We start from the raw sequence: 17600 nt of genomic DNA, 5'->3' as shown, positions 1-17600 counted from the left end.
ACAAGTAATTGTTACATTATTTTGTGGCGAGGAAATTATCTATCTTAAGCAAAACAGTCAATACAAATCATATTGGACAGGTCAAAAGAATATATTTGCAAGTAATTTTTAATAGATTGATTTTACATTATTTTGTAATGAGGAAATTATCTGTCTTTAACAAAACAGTAAATACAAATGTAATAGTAAAATATTCCAGTATATTTCATAGACATGCACAGTATATAATAATCCAGTATATTTCATGGACATGCACAGTATATAATTTTCAGACCTAATTGAACATTTATTATAATATTGTTTACAATTTTAACCCCTTTCAAAAAGATGATCATTGCATAAAAGCATTGGTCCAAGAGATATTTTTATAACTTGTGTGTGAAGGCTCTTGGGTTCTTTGTTGCTTTGATTTCATTTGGTAAATTATTATACATTTGTATCCCAACATTTAAAACACTTTTTTGGTAGCAGGTAGTTCTGGACTGAATCATATGTAGGTCAGATTGCTGCCTTGTTGCATAGTTATGAATATCTCCATTGAATTTTAGTGTGCAGTCATTGTTTAACAGGTATGACTTGACAAATGAGATGATACTATATATGTAAGCAGAGGGCAGTGTCATAATGCCATTTGTTTTGAAATGTTGTCTGCATGATTCATTATGTCTTAGATTACATATTATGCGTATTGCCTTTTTTGCATTTTGAAAATATATCTACCTCCAGGTGAGTTCCCCCAAAATATGATTCCATAGTGTAGTGGAGAATGGAAGTAAGCATAATATACATGTATGAGAACAGATTTTGTGACTGATATTTTGAGTATCCTTAAAATGTTACACACAGTTGATAGCTTTTTGAGATATAATTTGTGTGAATGTCCCACTTAAGATTTTCTTCAAGCCATATGCCAAGAAACTTGACGGAGTCCACACACATAAGCTCTTGGTTATTTAGAATCACATCGGGCATTTCTTGTTTTTGGGATGAGAGTCTGAAGTTGATGTATGTTGTTTTCTGTATATTTATAATCAGTTTGTTCTCATTGAACCATTTGCTGAGTGACGACATAAGCGTTTTAATTTTTTGGTTGTGGTCCTCTGTATCAGTACCTGTTATTAGTATACTCGTGTCATTGGCAAATAGTGTGGTATGTCCTGTAGCAAGCTTTGTGCTTATGTCATCAATGTATAGCAGAAACAGTATGGGTCCCAGAATTGAGCCTTGTCACACACCATATCTAATAGGTATTGCGTCAGAGGTGTGGACAGTACATTGATGGGTGGTTGTATTCTTTTTTTAAAAATTAATTTCAACTTTTTGTAATATCTTTGACAGGTAAGATTCTAACCATTTGTTTGCAATTCCTCTTATACCTTTATTTGCTAGCTTCTTAAGGAGTATGGTATGGTCAGTTACATAGGCTTTGGATAAATCTAAAAAAGATACCAGTAGAGATTTCCTTATTATCCAGTGCTCTTAGGGTTTTGTTGAGATACTCACAAATAGCTGTGGCAGTCATCTTTTATTTTCTAAAACCATGCTGGTGTTTTGTTAATAAGGATAGTATATTAGTAAAGTCTTCCAATCTGGTGTAAAATAATTTTTCAAATATTTTTGAGAGTGAGCTGAGTTGTGCTATGGGCCTGTAATTGGCTACATCATTTTTAGGGCCCTTTTTGTGAAGTGGAGTACTTTTAGAAATCTTTAGTAGGTCAGGGAAAACTCCATTTGTAAAGGATGCATTTATTATGTGGGTTAGGGGTTCTACAATGGATTCTCCACATTTCTTTACAATTAAATCAGGAATGTTGTTACTGCCACTGGAGTACTAATTCTTTAGTCCTTTTATCCTTTTATAGCTGTAAGCACTTCAGTATTGGAGACTTTGTGAAGAAACATTGATGCCTCTACTGGAATGGTTTCCATTAGTGTTTGGTGTTGAGTAATTGATCTGTGGCAGTTTTTCTTTATCAGGTTTTCTGCTATTTTGCTAAAGTAGTCATTAAAACCATTTACTATTTTGTGGGGATCTGATGTGACTTCATCATTTAGGTTTAGTTTTAATGTTTTGTTTATAACATGCTGCTTACTGTTTGTTTCATTTTTTACAACTGTCCACACTATAATGAAGTACTGTCTGAGAGAGGCTGCATAGATATTCAGTCTGATCTTGATAAGATTTCAAAGTGGTGCAAAGATTGACAATTTGCATTAGTTCAAATTGTAAAACTGTGCATGTCACAAAATGAAAAGATATAATATGTGACTATTAATATCGAAGAGTTACAGTTGGAATCAGTAATTTCATACAAACACATGAGGAAATCAAATGAGCACATAGATTCAGTGAAGTGTAAAGCAGGTGGTAGACTTTTGTTTAGTGGTGGAATAATGGGGGAATGCAATCAGCTTACAAAGTGCAGTGCATATAAATCACTCATGTGACCCCAATGTAGAAAATTGCTCAAATATGTGGGACCCATACCAAATAGGATTGACGGGATGTTGAGTGTGTACAGAGAAAAGTGGTACGAATGGCCACAGGTTTGTTTGATTCATGGGAGAGTGTCACAGAGATGCTGAAGAAACTGAAATGGTAGAATCATGAAGACAAACATAAACTAGGCTGAGGAAGCCTATTTACAAAGTTTCAAGAACCGGCTTTAATGATGACTCTAGGCATATACTACAGTCTCTCACATATCACTCCTATAGGGATTGTGAAGACAAGATGAGACCAATTACAGCATGTGCAGGTCATTTAAGCAGTCAGTCTTTTCACACTCAGTATGTGAATGAAATGGGAAAAGACCCTAATAACTGGTAAAGTGGGACATACCCCCTGCCATGCATTACATGGTGGTTTGCAGAGTACATATGTAGATGTAGATGTAGAAACTGAGCGGGATAGTGCAGTGGTTAGCACGCTGGGAGGACAGTGGTTCAGACCCACATCCAACCATCCTGATTTAGGTTTTCTGTGATTTCCCTAAATTACTTGAGGCAAATGCTGGGATGGCTCCTTCGACAAAGGCCATGTCCATATTCCTTCTCCAGTCTTCCCTAATCTGAGCTTGTGCTCCGTCTGTAATGACCTCGTTGTCAATGAAACGTTAAACACTAATCTCCTTCTCCATAGGTGTAGAATTAGAAATAGGTTAGGATAATAAGATACAGTGCAGGTACCAATTGCTGTACCATGTATTTGTTTGTAGCTATATTATACATGTTATGATGAAGTAACTATGGCTGAGTATATAGTTGGTCACAGTGACCAAGAAGGAGGTTGTCAGTTTGTGGTCAGTCAGGCATTGGAATGGTAATGTTCAAAAGCAACAAGGTTATGGGCATTGGGACTGTTAGTGTGGTGGATGATGGAATTGACAGTGATGAGCAGGCTGTTAAGTGTAAAAGTGTATGAACTTTGGAGTGTTAGTGGAGAAAATGGTGGTATCTTTTATACAGGAAAGTAAGTTATTTTTAATAGGCTGAAAGTGTTGTTCCATAAGGGCAGAGATTCTGTCTGAGGGGCACAGCAACTAGCCACAATAGGGCATCCTGGGCAGTTGTATTTATACACAGGGTGTATCAGAAAGAATCATCCGATTTGGCACATCTATATTTCTGAAACCAATAAACATATGCAATGAACTTTATTTTTTGATGAGTGGGGAACTCAGAAAATACCTTTTCAAAGGTGTTCAATGTGCCCCTCTGGAGCTGCACTTCATATGTCAGTGTGGTATTCAAATTTTTCCTACACTGCAGTGAGCATGTCATGAGTTACAGCTTCCACAGCTGCTGTTATGCGATGTCTCAGTTCATTCATTGTTGTTGGTAACAGAGGCACATAAACATATCTTTTATAACCCCCACAAGAAATAATCACATACAATCAGGTACAGTGACCCTGAAGGCCAGTACTGTAAGGCTGAATTATTTGGTCCAGTATGACCAATCCATCATTCAGTAATCCTTTGATTCAAAAATTCTTGCCCTTCCAGATGCTAGTGTGCCACTGCCCCATCCTGTTGGTAAATGAAGTCTTTTGAATCAGTCCCCAACTGTGGGAAAAGAAAGTTCTCAGCCATTTCAAGATATGTGGCTCCTTTAACAGTGTTCTCGACAAAGAAAAATTGGTGATACACCTTTTCCCATGAAGCTGCACAAAATACATTAAATTTTAGAGAGTCCTGTTGCATAACTTCATATGGTTGTTCCATATCCCTTATTCTCAATACTAAGTGTGGAAGAAAACTGTCATCCTCCATCTTGCCAAGAATGAAATTACAGAACTCCACATGTTGTTTGTCACCTCCACAAAGAGTTTGCAGTAGCTGAATTTTGTATGGTTTCATGTGTAAATATTGACACAACACATGCCACATGGACATCAGGGGCATGTTGAGCTCTCGAGCTGCTCGGAAAACTGATTTCTGTGGACTTCTTGTGAAACAATTGTGGATGTCTGTGTCAGACACCCGGGAATGGTCTGATGATTTGCCTTTAAGCAAACAACCTGTTTCCTGGAATTGTTCATGCCATCGTCTAATGCTCTGTGTGTAGGAGGATCCATACTGTACCTAGTATGAATGTCATGCTGAACATTGGTTACTGACCCTTACAGCACAAAATGTAGAACTCAAAATGCTTTCTGTTGCCCTGACACCATTTTTACTGGAACTGAAGTAGGTGCACACTGCTGCTACCTAGCGGGAACCAAGTAAAACTCGAGAGTTTGCTCTTTCCTACAGTATGTTGTACATGAACATATCTCAAATAACATTATAGTTATGATTTTTTTAAATCGGATGATTCTGTTTGATGCACTCTATATTTTAGGAAGCATGTATAAGGTAGGAGAGTGGGGAGTATTTGGGGTGGGATCATGGACTCAGGGGGAGATTCTGGGATGTATCTAAGGATCTGAGGAGTTTTCTGTTTTTTCCTAACTGTGCACCAAAACTGCCCATTAGAATTTTCATATGATTTTTTTGAATTTTGGTTCATGGTGTGGGTTCCTGTAGTCATGTCCTAGTTCATGAACCACGGGCAACGTATGAGTGGCCAAGTAAGTGGTCCCAACAGTCGGGATACCAGTTACTTTGGAATAAGGTTGGGCATCTCGGACATATTCTGAGTCGTGGTCACCTTTGTGCTCATACGGCAAAGACTACCAAATCCACCGGTTAGTCCCTCAGCCGTTAGGGGTAAAACCCAATGGGACTCGGGGCAAATAAGGCTGGCAACCTGCTTCCCTGGTACTTTAAATATGATGCTGGCAACAATCAGAGCAAAATGCCTCGGACCTTTGGAGGTGACGGAGTCCCACCTCTAACTGACAAACCAGGGACTCCTAAGATACGACTTGGCAAACAAATGGTAATGAGATGGGGAGCTATTAATATCAATGGGGGCTACTCTTTGAAGAAGGTAGAGCTGGCAGAGGCTGCAAGTAAAATGGGGCTGGACGTTTTAACTGTTAGTGACATTCGGGTAAGGGGTGAGAAAGAAGAAGAAGTGGGAGAATACAGGGTCTACTTGTCAGGAGTCAAAGCAGGAATAGCACATTGGGGTGTAGGGCTTTACATCAGGAAAGAAATGGAACCCAGCGTAGTTGCAATAAGGTATGTAAATGAACGACTGATGTGGATAGATTTGACAGTGTCTAGCAAGAAAATTAGGATTGTGTCAGTATATTCGCATTGTGAAGGGACTGATCAAGATAAGATGGATAGTTTTTATGAGGTACTCAGTGATGTAGTTGTTAGAGTAAAGGACAAGGACAGTGTTCTGCTCATGGGTGATTTTAACGCCAGGATTGAAAATCGAACAAAAGGGTATGAAAAGGTTATGGGTAAATTTGGAGAGGATATGGAGGCCAACAGGAACGGGCAGCAACTCTTGGATTTCTGTGCCAGTATGGGCTTAGTAATCACAAACTCCTTTTTTAAACATAAGAACATTCACCAGTATACTTGGGAAAGCAGGGGAACCAGATCTGTCATTGACTATATAATAACAGATCAGGAATTCAGGAAGGCTGTGAGGGACACACGTGTATTCAGGGGATTCTTTGATGACACTGATCATTATTTAATCTGCAGTGAAATTGGGATTGCAAGGCCGAAAGTGCAGGAGGTCAGGTCCATATGTAGGAGGATAAGAGTGGAGAAACTTCAGGATAAGGAAATCAGGCACAAGTACATAACAGCGATCTCAGAAAGGTACCAGTTAGTTGAATGTAGTCAGTTACAGTCATTGGAAAAGGAATGGACAAGGTACAGGGACACAGTACTAGTGGCTAAAGAATGTCTTGGAACAGTAGTGTGTAAAGGTAGGATGAAGCAAACAGCTTGGTGGAACGACACAGTCAAGGCAGCCTGTAAAAGGAAAAAGAAGGTGTATAAAAAATGGCTACATACTAGAACTCAGGTAGACAGAGAAAGTTATGTTGAAGAAAAAAACAAAGCCAAACAGATAATTGCAGCATCCAAGAAGAAATCTTGGGAAGACTTTGGAAACAGGTTGGAGACACTGGGTCAAGCTGCTGGAAAACCATTCTGGAGTGTAATTAGCAGTCTTCGAAAGGGAGGTAAGAAGGAAATGACAAGTATTTTGGACAGGTCAGGAAAACTGCTGGTGAATCCTGTGGATGCCTTGGGCAGATGGAGGGAATATTTTCAAGAGTTGCTCAATGTAGGTGAAAATACGATCAGTAATGTTTCAGATTTCGAGGTAGAATGGGATAGGAATGATGATGGAAATAGGATCACGTTTGAGGAAGTGGAGAAAATGGTCAATAGATTGCAGTGCAATAAAGCAGCTGGGGTCGATGAAATTAAGTCGGAACTCATCAAGTACAGTGGAATGTCAGGTCTTAAATGGCTACACAGGATAATTGAAATGGCCTGGGAGTTGGGACAGGTTCCATCAGACTGGACAAAAGCAGTAATCACACCAATCTTTAAACATGGAAACAGAAAAGATTGTAACAACTACAGAGGTATCTCTTTAATCAGCGTTGTGGGTAAAATCTTCTCAGGTATTGTTGAATGGAAAGTGCGAGTATTAGTTGAGGAGCAATTGGATGAAAATCAGTGTGGGTTTAGGCCTCTTAGAGGTTGTCAGGACCAGATCTTTAGCTTACGACAAATAATGGAGAAGTGTTATGAGTGGAACAGGGAATTGTATCTATGCTTTATAGATCTAGAAAAGGCATATGACCGGGTTCCTAGGAGGAAGTTATTGTCTGTTCTACGAGATTATGGAATAGGAGGCAAACTTTTGCAAGCAATTAAAGGTCTTTACATGGATAGTCAGGCAGCAGTTAGAGTTGACGGTAAACTGAGTTCATGGTTCAGAGTAGTTTCAGGGGTAAGACAAGGCTGCAACCTGTCTCCACTGTTGTTCATATTATTTATGGATCATATGTTGAAAACAATAGACTGGCTGGGTGAGATTAAGATATGTGAACACAAAATAAGCAGTCTTGCATATGCGGATGACTTAGTTGTGATGGCAGATTCGATTGAAAGTTTGCAGAGTAATATTTCAGAGCTAGATCAGAAATGTAAGGACTATGGTATGAAGATTAGCATCTCCAAAACGAAAGTAATGTCAGTGGGAAAGAGATATAAACGGATTGAGTGCCAAATAGGAGGAACAAAGTTAGAACAGGTGGACGGTTTCAAGTACTTAGGATGCATAGTCGCACAGGATGGCAACATAGTGAAAGAACTGGAAGCGAGGTGTAGCAAGGCTAATGCAGTGAGCGCTCAGCTACAATCTACTCTCTTCTGCAAGAAGGAATTCAGTACCAAGACTAAGTTAGCTGTGCACCGTTCAATCTTTCGGCCAATTTTGTTTTATGGGAGTGAAAGCTGGGTGGATTCAGGTTACCTTATCAATAAGGTTGAGGTTATGGATATGAAAGTAGCTAGGATGATTGCAGGTACTAGTAGATGGGAACAATGGCAGGAGGGTGTCCACAATGAGGAAATCAAAGAAAACTGGGAATGAACTCTATAGATGTAGCAGTCAGGGCGAACAGGCTTAGATGGTGGGGTCATGTTACACGCATGGGAGAAGCAAGGTTACCCAAGAGACTCATGGGTTCAGCAGTAGAGGGTAGGAGGAGTCGGGGCAGACCAAGGAGAAGGTACCTGGATTCGGTTAAGAATGATTTTGAAGTAATAGGTTTAACATCAGAAGAGGCACCAATGTTAGCACTGAATAGGGGATCATGGAGGAATTTTATAAGGGGGGCTATGCTCCAGACTGAACGCTGAAAGGCATAATCAGTCTTAAATGATGATGATGATGATGATTGAAGATTATATTTCCTATCACATCGCATAACCTGTTTACTTTTTTTTTGTTTTATTTTATTTTTATGGCTGAACAGCATACATACTTCAGTTAGCGTGTACATTTTATTTGCACATTTCAAGGAAATTGTCATCAATCCGTTATACACAGGCTTTATGTTGAATATGGAACTAAGAACATTTCGGAAACTGAGAATGCAGCGCACAGGATGAGTGTATTTTTAAGGATTCTTTTGTCTGTTTTCCTTTGGACCAGGGATTTCTAAAATCCATGGTGGTGTCATCTAACAGTTTTGCCTATTGAACAACTAAAATATTAAATTTTTCGTTTGTTAATTGTTTCTCCTAGTCTGTAGAGCTTATACGGCTTTAGTAGTGAGTTGATGCTGATAGTACAAAAGGAAATTTTGAGTCTGAGCTTGTGTTGGCCAGAAGATTCTGATTTTCTGATTTTGTATATAGTGTCTCAGCGTACTGTACTCAAAATCTGATAACTAGTTGTGCCATTGATGGTGGAGAATGTGTTGCTGCTTGCAGTAATTTTGTGATTATTAAAATGCTCCATTGTTGTACTTGGAATTACAGGGTTGAGTCTGTATAGAAAAAAAAAAAAAATGTTTAGTTGTGGAGGGGTTAGTTCCATACCTGTGGAAAATGAGTACTGAGCACATTGTTACTTGATCCAAGTTAGAAGCAAAGAGTGTTTTGTTAAATGAGATGCATGTTCCAGCCACCACATTGAGATCCATTCCATCTGCCTTCACCATTAACATCTTTTACTATCACCATAGCAAAGGATCTTCACAGGGTTCTGTTACTTGGACCAGCTGAACCTTCTTTTCACCCTCCTCCTTCGTCAACACTTTCATGATAAGGTCCCTTGGCTTCATGATTAGTGAAGTAGAGTAGTACTGTACATATAATCAGAAAAAACTTTTCATTTAATGTTGTCAGGACAATCACTCTCTCCTGATCATACTTTATATACAAATCATCTCTTTCTAGTGTCATTATGGTAACTTGTAAGAAGTATATATTTTTTACAGTGTTTGGTAACACTTAGGGACTATAAAAGAGATGCAACTAACCGAAGGAAACAGGAAAATAAACTGTTCAGAATTTGTGAGGAACCCTAAAAGTGATAAAATTCAGTACACATATTATTTTTTGTTTACTAATATTGTCATTTAATTTTATATACACTTTCTTAGTACAGCATTTAAGTGTACTTAACAATTTATAGCTCTATATACAGAAATTAAATTTTTACTTTATGATGCATTATAAAAAATGACAGTTGCTGTACATTAAGAAAAAATAATTATCAGCCTTACTCAATGTCACATTAAACACTGACTGACAATAAAGAATTATTGTTTCAAGATAATGGATCCCTCAGGCAAGGGGAATGGATGTCCATGTTCATATACTGTCTTCCCTCGAACAACAGTCCGCATAACAATTCCATCCAGCTGCATTCCAAGGTAAGGTGTTGTCTATCAAAAGACACAAAATTTGTATTGATCATTGCACATGCAGGTGTTATAAAGAATACTCAAAAGCCATCTTTGTTCCCTTTGTATTTTTAAACAGACATTTTGGAAATTCTGATAATTTAGAAAATATATTTTTGAGTGATTACTGAGAGCCACTACATGTCACATTACACAAAAAAGAATAAAATGTAGAAATATAACTGAAGGAAAAATACATTTCTCTGGTCTATAGGTCATAGTTGTAAGTAACAACTGAATGGAACAGCTACAATTCAGATTCTACAATATTAATATACTGAACACAATTGATCACTAAAAGCTTAGTTCTCTTAATTAGACAAATCAGTTTACAATTTCTGACAGAAAAATAGATCTTCCAAAGAAAACCTATGACAATTTCTGTGAATTTATTTGAAAATAAGTGTTCACAGACGACTGTCCACATTGAGCATGCACAGTATTTTGTTACTGATTGTACATGCCATCAGAACATTTGGAATCAAGTGCTTGTGCCAGTGCATGTGTCACTTTAATATATCAACTTCCAGTGTGAAGTTTCAGTGCATTGAATCTCAGTGTGAATTTGTTTCATTTTATGACTTTACATCATATTTCAGTTCCCAAATTTCTCATTTTCCTCTGGCTCGTGCATTTCTTGTTAACTTTTACATCCAGGTACAGTTGTTCATTTACTCATTCACCCCCTTATGTTCTAATTTCACAAATCTTGATATTCTACTAATACTCTACTCAAGGACAATGTCAGCTATTTTCCCCAGTCCTTAATAAATGCTCTTAGATCCAATTATAAATGAACTGCATTATATGAAATAGTCTGAGATTACCAGTAATAATACTATTACCTGCAAGGTCATCAATATACAACCTGAACAGCAGGAGCCACAAAACATTGTGCTGAGGCACGTACGAAGTTACTTTTATATATGTCAGTGACCGTCCGTGCAAAATAACATACTGCATCCCCCTACCTAGAAATCCTCAGTTCAATCACAAATTGTGTTTGATACCCTTATGGTCATACTGTCATTAATATGCACTATTATGACAGAGAGTTAAACTGTCTGGATGCCAAGAAATGCATCTACCTGACTGCCTTGATCTATGGATTTCAGGATGTCATATGAGAACAATGTAAGTTGGGTTTTGCATGTCCAAGATTTTCAGAATCCACACTGGTCAAATCATTCTGTTCAAGATATCACATATAATGTTATGTTCCTGGATTTTACAACACATGGATTCTAGTGATATTGATGGCAGTTTTATGAATCACTTCTTCTACCCTTCTCAAAAACAGGTGTCACCTGTTCTTTCTCCCGATTACTAGGACACCTTTTGGTGTGAGGCTCTGTGGTATATTATGGTTAGTAATGCCTGATGTTGTCAGGAATGGAGAAAGCAATCGTTACATAATTTAGCATAATTTATTATTTTAATTCTCTTATGTAAATTCAATCTAAAAAATATTAAGTTTAACGTATTATGGTTAACCAAGTGGCTAAGTCAACTGTCAATGTTGTGTAGAATCTGATATAGATTTCATCTGTCCCTGAAGCTCTATTCAGTTTTAATGATTTCAGCTGTTTCTCAGTGACACTTCTCAGTACTACTTCTCAACTCTGCAGTAGTTTGAGACTTAAATTGTGGCATTAGTTTTGGATTTTACTTTGTATAGGAATGCATGGAAAACTAATTCAACATTTATACTTTTGGTTTGTTGCCTTCAGTTTCAGTACCAGTGCAATCTGCAAGTATCTGGACACTAACTTAGGTGTGCTGACAGTCTTTACATTTGGCCATATGTCTGCTTGTGTCTGTGTATGTGCGGATGGATGTGTGTGTGTGTGTGTGTGTGTGTGCGAGTGTATACCTGTCCTTTTTTCCCCCTAAGGTAAGTCTTTCTGCTCCCGGGGTTGGAATGCCTTACCCTCTCCCTTAAAACCAACATCCTTTCGTCTTTCCCTCTCCTTCCCTCTTTCCTGATGAAGCAACCGTTGGTTGCGAAAGCTTGAATTTTGTGTGTATGTTTGTGTTTGTTTGTGTGTCTATCAACCTGCCAGCGCTTTCAAAGAAATTTATACATACATATTTCTTATTTTGGGCTTAATTGTAAAAACTATTTAAATACTTTCAGATATTTACATAGTAAATAAAAATTCATCAACACTGTACTAGCAGTTCTGTACCAAGTAGTCACTCACTGCAGATCTGAATTTCAGCAAGCCAGTTATTGCCTTAATATTTTTAGGTAGTTTGTTGTACAGTTTTTTTCATGCTTGCAGAGATCCTTTTTGTGTTAGTGTTGTATGTGCAAACTGCACATGTTAATCTTGATCATTCCTTGGGTTGTATGAGTGGATATGTTTGCATTTTGGAACAATCTTGTTGTTGTTGACTATGATTTTTCTTATAAACATTATTGTTTCTAAGATATATGGACATGGTGATGGAAGAATATGAAGCTTTTTAAATGAAGGTTTGCATGAAGATTGAGGTTCTGTACATTTCATAGCCTCTATAATTCTGTTTTGTGCAATGAAGCAGCTTTTGGTGGACAGTGAATTTCCCTAGAAGTTAAACAATGTCTTAGCAGAGATTCTGTTTGGGCATAGTACCCATTTTTTGTGACTTGCATTGATGTGCAGCCAGCAAGAATTTTAATTCTATAACAGTGTGTATAGAACCTGGGACAACCGGGAAGAACCAGTGAATTTTTTCATCCAGGACAAAACTGGGAAAAACTCGGGAATTTTTCGGAATTTCAGGAATTTTTCATTGTTAAAGCTTTCAGTTAAATTTTTGTAATTTTGACTGGTAAGAATTGATTCTCTAGCAAAGAATGTAACTGTATCCTGCTACTGGAGAATGATTCTGCAGCAATAAAATATAAATGAGAGGAAAAAAAGTAAAACTTTATTGGCATAGAAAATGCCGTTTACAACAAAAAAACACCCTGCACGCACAAGCGTCTGCAAATAGTAAAAATATGTCAAAGGCCTTAGGGTGAAGAGTATGTAATACTCCTTTCTATAATAGTGACGTCACAACTGTTTACATTAGGTTCGTTTGACCAGTTGCCAGCGCGCTCATGCACGTCCCGCTACTTGGAATGTAGCTGTTGGCTGTATCAGCAGTAGCAGCAAGCAGCCAGATTCTAACAAAAAATATTTTTCTCGTGCACCCTAGTTGCCAGGGTCACGCATGTGCAGAGTTGTCTTAAGTTGTAGTGGGGAGGGGGTTAGTCTACACGTGACCTGTGTGTGTGTTAAGTGTTTTCGCTGTTTCCTCTTTGTTTACAGCTCCCATGTCAAATGAAAACAAAAATAGTTTCTATGGCCGGAACCTATCAAGTCAATTACAATACATTCACATAATTATGGAGGGAAAAAATATATTATTAGTTTCAGTTTCCCGATTTTATTTTATTTCCAAGTTATTAGCAGTCAAGCATTAATCACCTTGCAGAACAGTGAAGTTATTTTTGTCAGTTTGCTAAAGAAATTTGGCTTTATTAATCTTTCCACTGAGGCAATCAATTTATTTGAAACGAAGTGTTTCATTCCACAATATTAGCTAGTTCCAACTGTTTGCTGAATTTAAAGTGCACGTTTTCATCTTACGCCCCCCTATGCCATACGTCGCTGAATTTCAAGTGCATGTTTTCATCTTCTGCCATGTATGGCATTATGCCATAGTAAAGACCCAAATATAAGATAGCACAGTACTGGTACTCCAAGAAAATTTACATCCCAAAAATCACACTGAAAAGCTAAATATCAGATGGGACCTACTTCATTGTGAATCTGGAAAAAACCAATGTGCATTTCAAGCTGAATTATACATTTTAGTATGATTTATGAAATTCCAATGCTGCTGGAGTATCCTCTGATGTCCAGTTTCTTTTATGGTATAATGTAAGCTCTCTTAGTCCTTTATACATACGAACATGCGGGCTTCCTACACCACTGCAGCTGCACACGTGCAATAATGCCCGTTTTCTGGCGCTTTCTGGCAACTGTTAAATCAAACCCATTTCTAACAGTCTCAGGATAGTATTGCGAACGGTGGTTCTAAAAGCGTTACTTTCAAAGTAAATTTCTTTTTATGCAAGATGAATTATGCTGCGTGTGAGAAAGTGGGACGAATTTCTTAAATCACAGAGCGTTTAAAACTGAACACTTTGAGGACCAGCCTCTTACAAGAATTTCGAGCCCAGAAGACCAGGCATTTAAGTCATTATTTTAAATTTACTGGCACAGTTGTGTGATGTATCTTAATGTATAACACATGCAGAAAAAGATAAATATTACATGCAAAAGGTTAGCTTTTCTTGTATCTATTCTATGTATATTAATGTAAACCATTAACTTTTCCTTCTTTGTGTGTCCACACTATGTAACAGTGATATTGCTATTGGCTGACTATAACACATCTCCTATGCTCTGAATACCTGCTGTGATGGGCTGGTGAGATCACATGGTATGAGATACGAGTGGTTTACAAAAGGACATTGCAATCTCAATTTCAACGCTCCAGAAACTAACGTGCTCAGTTTGGTGCAATTCAAATTTATACTTTCGTAATAAGAAAATATGTGGCGTATATGTTGCTGCACATCAAAGGTCTTTCCAAAACTTCTATCCTTTTTTTTTTTTAATCAAAAGTCTTTCCAAAACTTCTCACCCGGTTTTTTGTTTCCCCTACGCCAGTGTATAAAACGTTAACTATTCAAGGGATTGATAAGTTTTACAGTTTCGAGGGAAAAATCTACAGAAAACCTATTGTCACTTAGCACGGAAGAAGTGTATTTTTGCCCAGGAAGAAGTTTATTTTTTTAAACGGGATATCCGGTAAAAATCTGGGAATAATCAGGGAATTTTTTTTCCTGGTCCACGTATACACCCTGTATAACAAATTGTATTTAATTTACTACACAGGTGTTGTGTACGGTTCTGCCATCTTAAGTCATCTTGGATCCAAACTCTTAGAAATTTGGTGCTATTTACAGTTTCAGGTCTCTTGCCTGACAACTCTATGATTGCAGTTAGAGGCTGTTTACTCTGCACTGTGTGTAGATGCATAGTACTTGTTCTCTAGTACTCATGATCTTCATGACATCTGTTGAAATGGCAGATTGAACCATAACTGCTCATACTATCAGAAAGAAAATTGTAAAAGCATTCCAACACATCTTTAAATGTTGGTAAAGTTCGAGAGCTGAAGTAGAAATACAGATAATTACTGACATATATAATGTACATCTTTAAGGAGTGTCAGATGAGGTGTAGAAAGTAATTCAGGGCTTGATGTGAATGTCGTGTGACTAGGGCCTCCTGTCGGGTAGACCGTTCGCCAGGTACAAGTCTTTCAATTTGACGTCACTCCGGCAACTTGCGCATCGAAAGGCTTGATGAAAGAACAAAAGCCTAGAGCTGACAGTGTTTCAATAGAAGTAGTTACATCTGAATCAAAGTCAAAGGAATTTGCAAAATTGTCTAGAAAGGAATACAAGTCCTAAAACCTGTAACAGTGCTGTAATTGCTTTGGTTCAAAAGAAAAGAGGCAGACATTGGCTATAGACGTATCAGCCTCATGTTTGTAAATTACAAGATATTCACCAAAATTATCCCTAACAACATAGAAAAAGAGAGTAGGTTGTGATCAGGTTTAGAAATGAATGTAGCACTAAGAACTATTTGTAAGTTTTGAGTAAAACCATAGAATGGAGCAATGAATATAAATTAACATTTTGTTTGGGATTCATAGATTTTGAGAAAGTTTTTGACTCAATTTCTGCAAAGTATGACCAAACAGTCCATGAGAAACAAGAGAGTTATTCAATGTAAGTTAACATACTGATGAATATGTACATCAATTCTTCAGTTTGCATTATACATCATAAGGATAACAAGAAATTCAGAATTGAAAGAATAGTCATGCAAAAGACCATGTCACCAACAACTATTCTCAGCAATTGTAGAGGAAGTTTTTGCATCGTTCATGTGAGGTAACATAGCAGAAGTTTGTGTTAGTGGAATATTTCTGAACCACTTTCATTGTGCTTTTGGTGCACTAATTACTTCTACTGCAGATAAACTTCAACAATAAATGGAAATTTAATGCTGCAAGTTTTAAAGTAGGCCCAAAACCAAATATATAGGACTAAAGTAATGTTCAGCGATAACACTGAAAATAAAATAATACAAATTAACAACAAAGTCATAAAACCAATTGATGAGTTTCTGTATGTAGGGCAGTTGAATACAAGAAACTGACCGACAGCAAAAGAAATAAGTAGAAAAGTGACATGGTTTGATTTGCCTGTTGTACAGTAAACAGTTTCCAAAAAACTTATGATGTGTGTGAAAAGGAAAGTGTGCAGTCATTGTGTGTTTCCAGTTTTGCAGTAAGACATGAACTTTTATGAAAAAGCTCTACAAAAACTAAAGGTTACTTTTGAACAGCAGACAGATTAATGGTGAGGATTAATAGGACAATTTAACAAACAAATGGATTAGGGTGTAGCTTGGAGTGGAATATGTAATAATGATAATAATGAAAATGAAATGTAGGTGGATGGAATAGGTAGTGAGGTGAACAGATGGCAAGCGATACAAGGAAGTCCTCTGTCTTGATTCCAATAGATTAGAAAAGATCGAGACAATGGTGTCGTGAAATACAGGTAAATGGTGTTAGGAAACGTACAGGAGCAACATAGATGAGTATAGAAGAAGAGCATACTGCATGAAAAGATTAGAGGAGTCTTTAATATGGCAGTGGAAGGCAGATAGCTGATGATATGTGCTGTCACACTTGAGTTCTGTCACAGTGGGATGAGCAGTTATTTGCAGGGATATAGATTGAGATAGAGAGGACATGAGAGGCTATTGAGATAACAGTATCAGTGTACAGTGTACAGAAAATATTGTACCTTGAAGTGATGATTTTTGTAGAACTGGAATGACAATTGGTGGATCAGTTCCCAGTTGTGATTAAAGAGGCTTTACCATGAGCCCCTGGTGTATGTAATACAGATAGTCATTAATAAACATACTACAGGGTTATTACAAATGATTGAAGCGATTTCACAGCTCTACAATAACTTTATTATTTGAGATATTTACACAATGCTTTGCACGCACATACAAAAACTCAAAAAGTTTTTTTTTAGGCATTCACAAATGTTCGATATGTGCCCCTTTAGTGATTCGGCAGACATCAAGCTGATAATCAAGTTCCTCCCACACTCGGCGCAGCATGTCCCCATCAATGAGTTCGAAAGCATCGGTGATGCGAGCTCGCAGTTCTGGCACGTTTCTTGGTAGAGGAGGTTTAAACACTGAATCTTTTACATAACCCCACAGAAAGAAATCGCATGGGGTTAAGTCAGGAGAGCGTGGAGGCCATGACATGAATTGCTGATTGTGATCTCCACCATGACCGATCCATCGGTTTTCCAATCTCCTGTTTAAGAAATGCCGAACATCACGATGGAAGTGCGGTGGAGCACCATCCTGTTGAAAGATGAAGTCGGCGCTGTTGGTCTCCAGCTGTGGCATGAGCCAATTTTCCAGCATTTCCAGATACACGTGTCCTGTAACGTTTTTTTCGCAGAAGAAAAAGGGGCCGTAAACTTTAAACCGCGAGATTGCACAAAACACGTTAACTTTTGGTGAATTGCGAATTTGCTGCACGAATGCGAGAGGATTCTCTACCGCCCAGATTCGCACATTGTGTCTGTTCACTTCAC

The 17600-nt window shown here is 37.7% G+C and overlaps 1 protein-coding gene across 2 annotated transcripts in view; it reads right to left on the bottom strand.

The window, feature by feature from the left end:
• Positions 1–9505: 9505 nt before the first annotated feature.
• LOC124789739 (allantoinase) overlaps positions 9506–17600 on the bottom strand; it is a 253013-nt gene continuing 244918 nt past the window's right edge. Inside the window, exon 12 of one of the 2 annotated variants that reach the window (XM_047257193.1) lies at positions 9506–9829. In XM_047257193.1, coding sequence (XP_047113149.1) covers positions 9704–9829 — 126 coding nt within the window. In that variant the 3' untranslated portion in view covers positions 9506–9703. The remainder of the gene's footprint in view (positions 9830–17600) is intronic. The other variant, XM_047257192.1, reaches the window with a different exon arrangement.

The sequence above is a fragment of the Schistocerca piceifrons genome, chromosome 3 (genome assembly GCF_021461385.2).
Source record: "Schistocerca piceifrons isolate TAMUIC-IGC-003096 chromosome 3, iqSchPice1.1, whole genome shotgun sequence".
NCBI lineage: Eukaryota > Metazoa > Arthropoda > Insecta > Orthoptera > Acrididae > Schistocerca > Schistocerca piceifrons.
Note: the sequence above shows the minus strand (reverse complement) of the source record. Positions and strands in the feature narration are given on the sequence as shown.